Source organism: Ailuropoda melanoleuca, chromosome 14 (assembly GCF_002007445.2).
Source record: "Ailuropoda melanoleuca isolate Jingjing chromosome 14, ASM200744v2, whole genome shotgun sequence".
NCBI classification, from domain to species: Eukaryota; Metazoa; Chordata; class Mammalia; order Carnivora; family Ursidae; genus Ailuropoda; species Ailuropoda melanoleuca.
The window spans coordinates 11,266,027-11,276,998 of record NC_048231.1 but is presented as its reverse complement, the minus strand read 5'-3'; the positions used below and the strand labels follow the sequence as shown (position 1 = coordinate 11,276,998).

At 48.0% G+C, this 10,972-nt stretch overlaps 1 protein-coding gene across 1 annotated transcript in view; it reads left to right on the top strand.

The window, feature by feature from the left end:
- Nucleotides 1-309: 309 nt before the first annotated feature.
- The window catches only part of SLC10A1 (solute carrier family 10 member 1), an 18,190-nt gene continuing 7,527 nt past the window's right edge, over nt 310-10,972 (top strand). The window contains exons 1-2 of the mRNA XM_034643041.1: nt 310-828; nt 9,120-9,330. Of these exons, the coding sequence (XP_034498932.1) occupies nt 473-828; nt 9,120-9,330 (567 nt within the window). The 5' untranslated portion in view covers nt 310-472. The remainder of the gene's footprint in view (nt 829-9,119; nt 9,331-10,972) is intronic.

Sequence of the window (10,972 nt, the reverse complement as noted above, 5' to 3'; positions counted from 1 at the left end):
CCCGCTGGGCATGGGGAGGGCATCTTCCCCTGAATGGGAATTGAGGTATCAGGGACTGAACAGAGAACAGGAAGGACCAGACCTAGATCAGTGCAGGTCCCCAGGGACAGAAGGCCCGCAGAATGCGCCCAGTGTCGGCGAAGGAGAGAAATGGCTCTCTTGTCCCAGCGGTAGGACAATGTTCCGAGGGAAGTGTGAGCCCTGGGAAGGCTGGAGGGTGTGGGAGTTGGAGGAGGCAGGGGAGGCCGGGCTGATAAGACTCTGGGTTCTCTCCCCTCTGGGGCCACAGCCAGAGAGACAGCAGCACCAGTTGCATAACCCTTCTATTTGACCAGAGCCACATTTTGTCCCGAAGCTTGCTGCCCTGGGAGGGGACTGAAGAAGGCACCTAGCACAGACTGGGCAGGGAAGGGAGTCAGCCGCGAGCAAGGGCTGTGCTGGGTCCCCCGGCCTTCCGCTGCCACACAGGAGGATGGAGGCCCACAACGTGACGGCCCCGCTCAACTTTACCCTCCCACCCAACTTCGGCAAGCGCCCCACCGACAAGGCACTGAGCGTCATCCTGGTGTTCTTGCTGCTCATTATCATGCTCTCGCTGGGCTGCACCATGGAACTCAGCAAGATCAAGGCTCACTTCTGGAAGCCCAAGGGGCTGGCCATCGCCCTCATAGCGCAGTATGGCATCATGCCTCTCACGGCCTTCACGCTGGGCAAGGTGTTCCGGCTAAACAACATTGAGGCACTGGCCATCCTTGTCTGCGGCTGCTCCCCCGGCGGGACCCTGTCCAACGTCTTCAGTCTGGCCATGAAGGGGGACATGAACCTCAGGTAGGACTGGAGGCGAGGAGGGAGCCCCCTGGGGCTGGAAGCTGCACTGGAGATGTCACAGTCTAGGGAAAGAGCTGGGTCAAAGTCAGGATAGGGAGTGAGTTGGGGCCAGGGGGTGCTGGGGCAGGGGGTGACGGGCATTGCTGTCAAGAGCTTATACTGGGCTGGAGACCGGAGTTGGGGTACATCTTGGTTTAAGCACCAAGTCAAAGGGGCCCAGCTGGTCCAGAGGCCTCCTGAAGACCCCCTTACTTCCAGAGGCGTCTCAGATGGGCCACAAGAACTGACTAGAAAGAGTAGCGTTTTTTCTTTTTAAAGATTTTATTTATTTGACAGAGAGAGAGACAGCCAGTGAGAAAGGGAACACAAGCAGGGGGAGTGGGAGAGGAGGAAGCAGTCTCCCAGCAGAGGAGCCCCATGCAGGGCGGCTCGATCCCAGGACTCTGAGATCACGCCCTGAGCCGAAGGCAAACGCTTAATGACTGAGCCACCCAGGCACCCCTAGAAGGAGTACTATTTAAACCCGGGAGGCCTCTGGGGAACTCTGCCCACTTACCATGGTGGGCAAGGGAGTGCACATGGGTTTCAAACTCCTCCAGGGAAATCAAGGTAGCTTAGAACCAAAGAGCCCTTCCAATCCCTATAGAACAGGCAAGACTTTTCAAAGATTCTTCCAGCTATCCAGGCATATGGGATGGCTTCTCTTAACTTCCCCCATGGGCCCGTCAGACACAGGAACACAACCATGCAAAGACAGAGCCAGGCAGATCCTAGAGTTTCCTGTGCCGGCCAGGCCATACTGGGCGGTGGGCACCCTGGCAAACCGATATGGGTTAAACCCCTCTCCCAAAGCATCGCAGCAGAAATCAGGGCTCACTTCGGCAGCAGCTGGCTGAACACCTGTCCTTCCAAGCAGGTGGGCCTCTGATCTAGAATGCCTGCCAGAGTGAGGCCATTTCAGACCTGCTCCAGCCTCAGCAGCCCCCATGCTGGCTGAGGGAAAAGTCACCAGCCAAAGCCCTTGCCTCTCCGAGAGCCTCCATCTCCAGCCTGCCCCCTCTGAGGTTCAGTCCCCGTGGAGACCCTTTCCATGCCAGGCAGGGCAGTGGATTCGGACAGTCCAGTTGCTTGTCCTGGCCAGCACCTGCCAAACCTTACTAAGCACACAGCCAAGGAAGGCGATGCAGAGTAAGGCCACCGCCCTTTAAATGAAAAACCGAGAAAGAGTGGGTCTTTACTGGGACCCACCTTCTGAGCTCTGGCCTCTCTACCCGTGTGACTCAGCCCTCACTGAGGTAGTTGATGGGAAGACGGGTACAAATTGGGGGTTTGGCTTATACAGTCTCCCATGGGAACATGTTCAATGAACTACCCGTGAGGAAATCCTTCCCTCTATCTAATTCAAATCCTTCCTGCCGCAAGGCAAGCCCTCCGTCTTCCACCTACCCTGTGAACAAGGCTCATCGCAGCCTCTGTGTCCCGAGAAACCCGGACTATAGCTTAATTCAGTGTAGAAGGGGTGTTTTAAGTGTGAGTGACCAGATGTCCCAGCCTCATCCGCCAGTGGGCGCTAGTGAGGGTCTGCAGCAAGCCTGCGTCTGCGAGCTCCGAGGGCCCCACCAGCCCAGCCTCCAGCGGCTCAGGAACATGAGCCCTCACGCTCAGCTTCCTTGTCTGGGCCCCTGGGGACCCCCACTTCCCCCAAGACCCCACAAAGAAAATGCTGGGATGCCCACCTGCTGCATAAAGCCCGTTCGCACAGACAAACGTCCGCGCGCATCAAACCATGCGTCGGACCCCAGCAGCAGAGCATGTATCCCATCGTCTGCCTTCACGGGTGCCAGACTTTCCATGACAGCTGGAGTTCATGGGCAACTCCTTACATGTGTTGTAATGAAATGATACCGACAATAAAACACAGCCAGGCACTGCAGCAAGCACTTCCCATGAAACCCTCTCACAGCCTCCTGGGAGGAGGCGCTGGGCGGAGTCCCATTTTAAAGACGAGGAAACTGAGCCACAGAGAGGCTAATGGATTAGTCCGAGGTCTGGGAGGCTCCAAATCCCATCCTTTCACTCAGATCCCTTCAGGGCCAGGCATGAATATAAAGGAACAAAGTGGCTGGAGGTGGCCTGCCAGCTATGAGGCAACCCCCCCCCCAACAGGGCGATGCCCCGTCTCTGCCGTGGGTGTTCTGTGGGTCTGTGGGAGTGTGGAGCGACCGCCGCCCATTTCCTGCTCTTCAAGAGAAGATAGAATCTCCCTTTTACACGGAAGCTCCAGAGTTTTCAGTAATAGCAACTCATTAAAATTGTTTTAAAACCCTGTGCAAGCCCAACAGGACATGTGTGGGGCCGCTGGAGCCCAGAGGCTACCAGTCAGTGACCCTTCCGTAAGCCAGACACCACCAGACGGTTTCCCATGCAGAGTGGGGCCCAATCTCAGGACTCCGATTCCACTTTAATGATGAGGAACCGAAGTCCAGAGACCCGCCAGAGCTTTCCTGGAATCTGCGGGAAGCCTCTCCTGCCGGTATCGCTCCTCACCGCTGGAGTGAGTCTGGGGCTGGGCCATGGGGCAGGCAGGCATGGCAGCCCCTTCCTCGAGGCGGCCACCACACACAAGCCCCCCAGAATGCAGGTGACCCACAGGCAAGGGAACGTGCCCTTAAAGTTGAAGCGAGCGTGGCTATTCAGAGACAGAGGAGAGAGCCAGGGGGCCCTGAACGCCTCTGACCACCTTGGCGGCCCCTCACGTTCAACCAGCCCGCAGGCCTCCCCACCATGACCTAGGAAGCCTAACCAGGACCAGACAGGAGCCATTCCAGGGCTTTCACACTTCAGCGGAGGCTGTCAGGCCCCCACGCTCCCTCAGCCACAGCCTCCAGTGCCTTTATTGACAAGGGCTCCAAACCTGTCCCTGCCACAGGGTGTACAGATGTCCAAAAGCTGGGCGTGTGCAGTGCTCGGAGAAGCAGGAAGGAGAAGTAAAAAACCACATGTGCTCCTTTCCCTGTGGCCCTCCGCCCCCGCCCCGAGCGGCAGCCAGGTCCACGCTGTTCCTGTGGAACAGGCACCGATCTCAGAGCTAGAGTCTGGACAAGTCACCTCCCGCCCCGTCCCTCTGACGACGGTCAGAGACACCAGCAAGTTAGGAGGTACCTGGAGGTCCTGGAGCATGGTTTCCATCCACCTGAGTGCACAAGGCACACCACGTCCCCGAGCAAATTCCAGAACTTCTGACATGCCAAGCCAAAGTAAGCATGACTCCTTTGCTAGAGGGCATCAAAACAAGCACACAAGTTGTGTGTGGCTTTTCTCCCAAGAAGAGATCAATAGCTGGCACTGTAGCCCCCGTGTGTGGACCCCCCCCCCAGTCCGGTGCCCCTCTACCCACCCCACTCCACTGAGCGTGGAGCCTGCTTGTCCCTCTCCCTCTGCTCCTCCCCGCGCTCTGTCTCTCAAATAAATAAATTAAAAATCGTTAAAAAAAAAAAAAGAAAATTACATTAGCTATTCTTCATTCTTAACTCTTCATTTGATTTTGGGGATTAGGTCTCAAGTCTACAAAAAATACTTCTGGAATTTTGATTACTAGATTAAAAATTTAGAGGCTTCCCGTCCATGAAAATGATATAACTTTTCTTTTGGGGGACAGGATTTTATTTTATACCTTTCTATGGAGTTTTATAATTTTTTCTGTAAAGATCCTGCATGTCTCTGTTAGATTTATTTCTAAATATTTCATAGATTTTGTGAATATTATAAATGGTATTTCTTCTTTTTAAAATTGCACTATAGTTGACAATATTATTTTTAGGTATATATCATAGTGATTTGACAATTATATACATGACAAAATGCTCACCACCGGTAAGTGTATGTCTGCTAAATGTTATCTCTTCTTAAAAATGCACCTCCTGCCATGTGGTGGAGTGGGGTGGGGAGAAAAAACCTATGTCCCAATTATTTTTCCTAGCGTATCAGGACACAACTTATTTTTTAATATTGCTGATGCATTCAAAAACTCATGGATTCTGGGGCGCCTGGGTGGCACAGCAGTTAAGCGTGTGCCTTCGGCTCAGGGCGTGAGCCCAGCGTTCTGGGATCGAGCCCCACGTCAGGCTCCTCCGCCATGAGCCTGCTTCTTCCTCTCCCACTCCCCCTGCTTGTGTTCCCTCTCTCACTGGCTGTCTCTCTCTCTGTCAAATAAATAAATAAAATCTTTAAAAAAAAAAAAAGCATAAAAAAAAAAAACTCATGGATTCTCTTTCTCATTATAGTGGAAATTCTCTTGGATTTCCTCTGTGGACAGTCCAATCATTGGCATGTAATGAAAGTTTAATTTCTTTTTTTTCCCCATCCCTATACAGTTTCTATTTCTTATTTTGCTGTGCTAGCAAAGACACACACACACACACACACACACACACACACACACACACACGATTTATATGTATTTATATAGTAGAGGTGATGGTAACAGGTATCCTTGCTTTATTTTTCTTCTTAGAGGAAACTTTCTAATTTTTCACCGTAACGTTTACTATTTGGTGTAGATTTCTGATAGATACCATTTTCAGGTTAGGGAATTCTATTCTGGGGGCGCCTGGGTGGCTCAGTCGTTAAGCGTCTGCCTTCGGCTCAGGGCGCGATCCCAGGGTCCTGGGATGGAGCCCCACCTCAGGCTCCTCTGCTGGGAACCTGTTTCTTCCTCTCCCACGCCCCCTGCTTGTGTTCCCTCTCTCACTGGCTGTCTCTTTCCGTCAAATAAATAAATAAAATCTTTAAAAAAAAAAAAAAAAGGAATTCCATTCTGTTGCTAGCGTGCTAATTTTTTTAATGCATGAACAATTAATTTTGTTGAATGACAATTTTCTTAGCTATGAAAGGATCATAACCATTTTTTCTTTAATGTGATAATGCAGTGATATATGTCAGTAGATTGTCTAATGTTAACCTATTTTCACTTTGCTGGGAAAAACTCATCTTATTCTAAATATTATTTTGTAAAGGCATTGTTAGATTCATTTGCTAATATTCTTTTTTTTTTAAGATTTTATTTATTTATTTGACAGAGAGAGAGGCAGCAAGAGCAGGAACACAACCAGGGGGAGTGGGAGAGGGAGAAACAGGTTTCCCGCTGAGCAGGGAGCCCGATGCGGGGCTTGATCCCAGGACCCTAGGATCATGACCTGAGCTGAAGGCAAACGCTTAACGACTGAGCCACCCAGGCGCCCCATTTGCTAATATTCTATTTATGATGTTTTCTTCTTTGTTCATGGGTGAGATTGGCCCCTAACTTTCATTCCTCATAATGTCCTTTTGCAGCTTTGATTCTAAAATTAAACTATTCCGGAGGGGAGGGGGTTGGGGGTTGGGGTAACTGGCTGATGGACATTAAGGAGGGCACGTGATAATGAGCACTGGGTATCATATAAGACTGATGAATCACTGCCCTCTACCTCTGAAACTAATAATACATTATATGTTAATTAATTGAATTTAAATTTTAAAAATTAACCTTAAAAAATAAATAAAATTGTACTATTCACATACAATAAATTGGGGCATGTTTCCCCTTTTTGTATTCTCTATATAATATTGAGACTATCTATACTTTAAATGTCTAATCGAATCTGCTGTAAAACTATACACATCACGTAGGGAGGATATGTTTTCACTACTTCATGTCCTCAGTGATTCTAAGTTGATTCAGGTTTTCAGCTTCATTCTGAGCTCGTTTCTATAGATTATATTTCCCAGGAAATTGTCCATTCAATCCAAGTTGAAAAATGAAAATACAAAACCAGCCTCGGTTTTTTCTATAACGCCCTAAAATCTTTAACGTGTCTTTAATTATGTACCCTTTTTCATTCCCAATATAATCAATTTGTGCCTTCTTTTTCCTTAGTCATCCCAGAGGTGTCTTTTCTTGGACTTGGCAAAACAAAACAAAACAAAATAAAAAAACAAACTGCTCTTGGTTTAATTGAACCTCTCGATTTATATACATTTTTAGTCTCTCAACTTTAATATTTTCTCCCTATTTTCATTGAGTTTCCTTTGTTTCTCTCTAATTTTCTGAGTAAGATACTTAGTTCATTTTTAGTCTTCTGCTTTTCCTTTTTTTAAAGATTTTATTTATTTATTTGTCAGAGAGAGAACGAGCGAGCACAAGCAGGGGGAGTGGCAGGCAGAGGGAGAAGCAGGCGCCCCGCTGAGCAAGGATTGGGGGTGGGGGGCTCCATTCCAGGACACTGGGATCATGACCTGACCTGAAAGCAGACACTTAACCAACTGAGCCACCCAGGCAACCCAAGTCATCTGCTTTTCCTATATAAATATTTGAGGCTATACAAATTTTCCTCTAAGAATTATTTTAGCTGCTCCCCAGATTTAATTATTTTTTCCAGATATAATTCACATACCATAAATTTCATGCTTTTAAAGTGTATAATTCAACAGCTTTCAGTATTATTTACAGGGTTGTACAACTATCACCACTAATTCCAGAACATTTTAATCATCCCAAAAAGAAACCAGTTAACAGTCACTACACATTCGTCTCTCACCCAAGCCCCTGGCAACCACTCATCTATTTCATGTCTCCGCAGACTTTATACAAGTGGAATCATATACATGCCCTTTATGTCTCTACTCCTTTCACGTAGCATATTGTTTTCAAGGTTTGCCCATGTGTTACCACGTGCCGGTACTTAAAACCTTGCTTTCTGTGGCTGAATAATATTTAATTGTATGGATGCACCATAGGTTACTTATCCATTCACCAGTTGATATTTTTATTGTTTTCCACATCTTGGCTATTATAACTGCTGTTGCTCTGAACGTTAGCATACAAGCGTCAACATGCATGTTCAATTCTCTTGACTATGTATTTAGAATTGCTGGGTCTTACGGTTACTGTCCCAACAACAACAGGAATATTCCTATTTCTCCACATCCTCTCCAAGACTTATCTATCACTTTTATTGTAGCCATACTAGTGAGTATGGCGATCTCATTGTGGTTTTGATTCACCTTTCTCTAATGCCTAATGATGTCGAGCATCTTCTCTTATGCTTATTGGCCACTGGTATATCTTTTTGGATCGTGTCCTTTGAAGCACAAACGTTTTGAATTCTGATGAAATCAAATTTATTTTGTGTGTGTGTGTGTGCTCTAGATGTCACTTCTAAGAAACTATTAGTGCGATCCGAGGTCATCTCCCATGTGTTTTAAAATATGTGTTGCATTATTACTCTGTCCCAAATATTTTTTCCATTATGATTTTATATTTGACACATGCAATTATTACTTTATTTTTTCAGTAGTTCTTTTATCGTTGATTTCTTGGTTTCAACTCTCCTCTTTTCACAAGTATAGACCTCAGTTCTGGTCCCTCCCTTTATCATGAAAAACTAAGTCTCCAGATTACCAAGACTAACTCTCCACCCCCTACCCACTCCACACAGTGTGGCTTTGGCATGAGCTCACCCACCAACTCCTTTGCACTCTGTTGCTGGCACCTGGGAACCTCCCTAGCTTTCCTACAAGCTCAAATATGTTTAGGTGTTTTAGATATTCATGGAAGAAGGATTTTCCCATTATTTAGTTCATGCTATTCTTTGAGGGTGTCTCTGCACCTCCGACATCTACTTATTCCTAGTGATACCTCTATCCGTTGCTGTCCTTGATGGCTATACTCTGCACCCTTTGACCTAGGCCATGCTTGATGTTCACTGAAGCTATATTTCACCTCTATGGAAATCCCAAAGAAGCGCAGATAGGTAATAGGGCTGTGGAGGAGAGACACACACTTAGTGGGGCTTTCCTGGGGTCTTGCCAAGCCCTCATGCCCAACCTTCCCACAAGAACGGAAGCCAGAGTCATATATTGTCACATGAATATCCACAAATCCAACAATGTTCCCTAGCTGCTTCATTCTTTCAGTCAGCCTTTCTGGAAGGCCTCTCCCTATACAGGACTAATTTGTACTGGAGTCCAAATGGAAATGGTAATAGTACCATTAGGATACAGATTCGAGCTGAGAAACTATATTATTCAGGGTCTGGGACACACACTGTATTTATTGTAAATAACGTAAAGATAAACCAGAAAGTAAAGAACGTGAGAATTTCAACCTATAGCCTGTATCTCCCAAGCCTACTGGAAAAAAGAAATTAGTGTATGTAAGATGCTTAGCACAGTGCCTGGCACATAGCGGGTACTCAACAGAATGGTCCATGTTAATGGGCTCTCTCTGTACTCTTCCTGCTTCTCCCATTCAGCATCGTGATGACCACCTGCTCCACCTTCTTTGCCCTGGGCATGATGCCCCTCCTCCTGTATGTCTACTCCAGGGGGATCTATGATGGGGATCTGAAGGACAAGGTACCCTACAAAGGCATTGTGATATCACTAATCCTGGTTCTCATTCCCTGCACCATTGGGATCTTCCTCAAAGCCAAGCGGCCACAATATGTACGCTATGTCAACAAGGTAAGAACCTGGGACCTGTGCAGGCAGCGACACCACTTTCACCTCAGTGTATTGCTTGAGGAGAGTCATTGAGCGTTTCTGTGTGAGTTTCCTTATTAGAAAAAGAAAAGGGGGGCGCCTGGGTGGCTCAGTCATTAAGCATCTGCCTTCGGCCCAGGGCGTGATCCCAGAGTCCTGGGATCGAGCCCAGCATCAGGCTCTCTGCTCCGCTGGGAGCCTGCTTCTTCCTCTCCCACTCCCCCTGCTTGTGTTCCCTCTCTCGCTGGCTGTCTTTCTCTCTGTCAAATAAATAAATAAAATCTTAAAAAAAAGAAAAAGAAAAAGTAAAGGGTCTACTATTGGTACACTTACTTCATGAGATCGCAAGGTACATGAGAATACTTTTGAAAAGTTAGGAGAACAAAGTAAAATACCACACACAAGTATATGATCATTATTTTCATAATAAAAAACTTACGTACCTACTAGATGCTGAGTTTTCTGCTATACTCTGAGGTTTTGTTGTCATCAATGAGCCTGATATGAGCAGAAAGTGAAGTAACACGCGAGAAGGAAGATCAAATACAGTGTATAATTAGGTACTGGCTGAATGCAAGAAGATGGGGTTAGTGAGGGAGGACCATGAAGAAAGGGTAGATTTGGGTCAGCCTGGGGGGAAGCCTGAATAGAGGAACTCAGCGGGAACGAGGGCAAACTTGGCTGATGTTAGGAGAAGCCAGAGAACAGGGGAGGAGGTAGTGTACGCACTCCCAGCATTTCAGGTGTGGGAGGGAGGGGAGAGAGGAGTAGGGCCCCAGGGGGCTTGGAGGGGCACTGTGGTCACACACAGGACATCACGCCACTGCCTTGCCCTCAGAAGAATCATAGACTCTTGCGAGTGCTGCGATGGACCCTCAACCCACTTTGTAACCCTGGCGCTCAGTCCTCGTCAGTCTCTGCCTCCTACTCACTGCTCATCCCCCAGGGCCGGGGCTCTGGGGCTCCGGGGCTCCATGGCTCCACGTTCCTGTCCTCAGGAAGGACCCTGCCTCAGGCGAGCCTACAGGGCCTGCTGCTTGGAAGCTCAAGGCTTGGCAATAGCTTTGGGCCTGAGACAAAGAAGTTGCAAGTTGTCAGGCCTTTTCAATTTTCGCACTACCATCATGCAGGGTAGGTTTGCCCTTGTCCTGGCCCAGTCCTAATACAGTGGCTAGAGCTCTCTTTCCCACCCCGTTGGAAGACCTGGAAAAGTCATTCCTCCTCCTGTCCATGTTCAATCACCCCGCTTCAGCTCTGGATGGCATCATCCATTCTCTCCACTCTTGCTTCTCAGAGATCTTTTATTGATTATGGCCCCCAAGTCCCCCAGCCTCCCCCACCTCTGCTCTCATTTCTTAAGTCTCTGTATCGGTTGGTTCTTCCACCATCATTACTGATACAGGTTCACCTCTTTCCTATCTTTAAAAACAAAAACAGGGGAGCCTGGGTGGCACAGCGGTTAAGTGTCTGCCTTCGGCTCAGGGCGTGATCCCGGCGTTATGGGATCGAGCCCCACATCAGGCTCCTCCACTATGAGCCTGCTTCTTCCTCTCCCACTCCCCCTGCTTGTGTTCCCTCTCTCGCTGGCTGTCTCTATCTCTGTCAAATAAATAAATAAAATCTT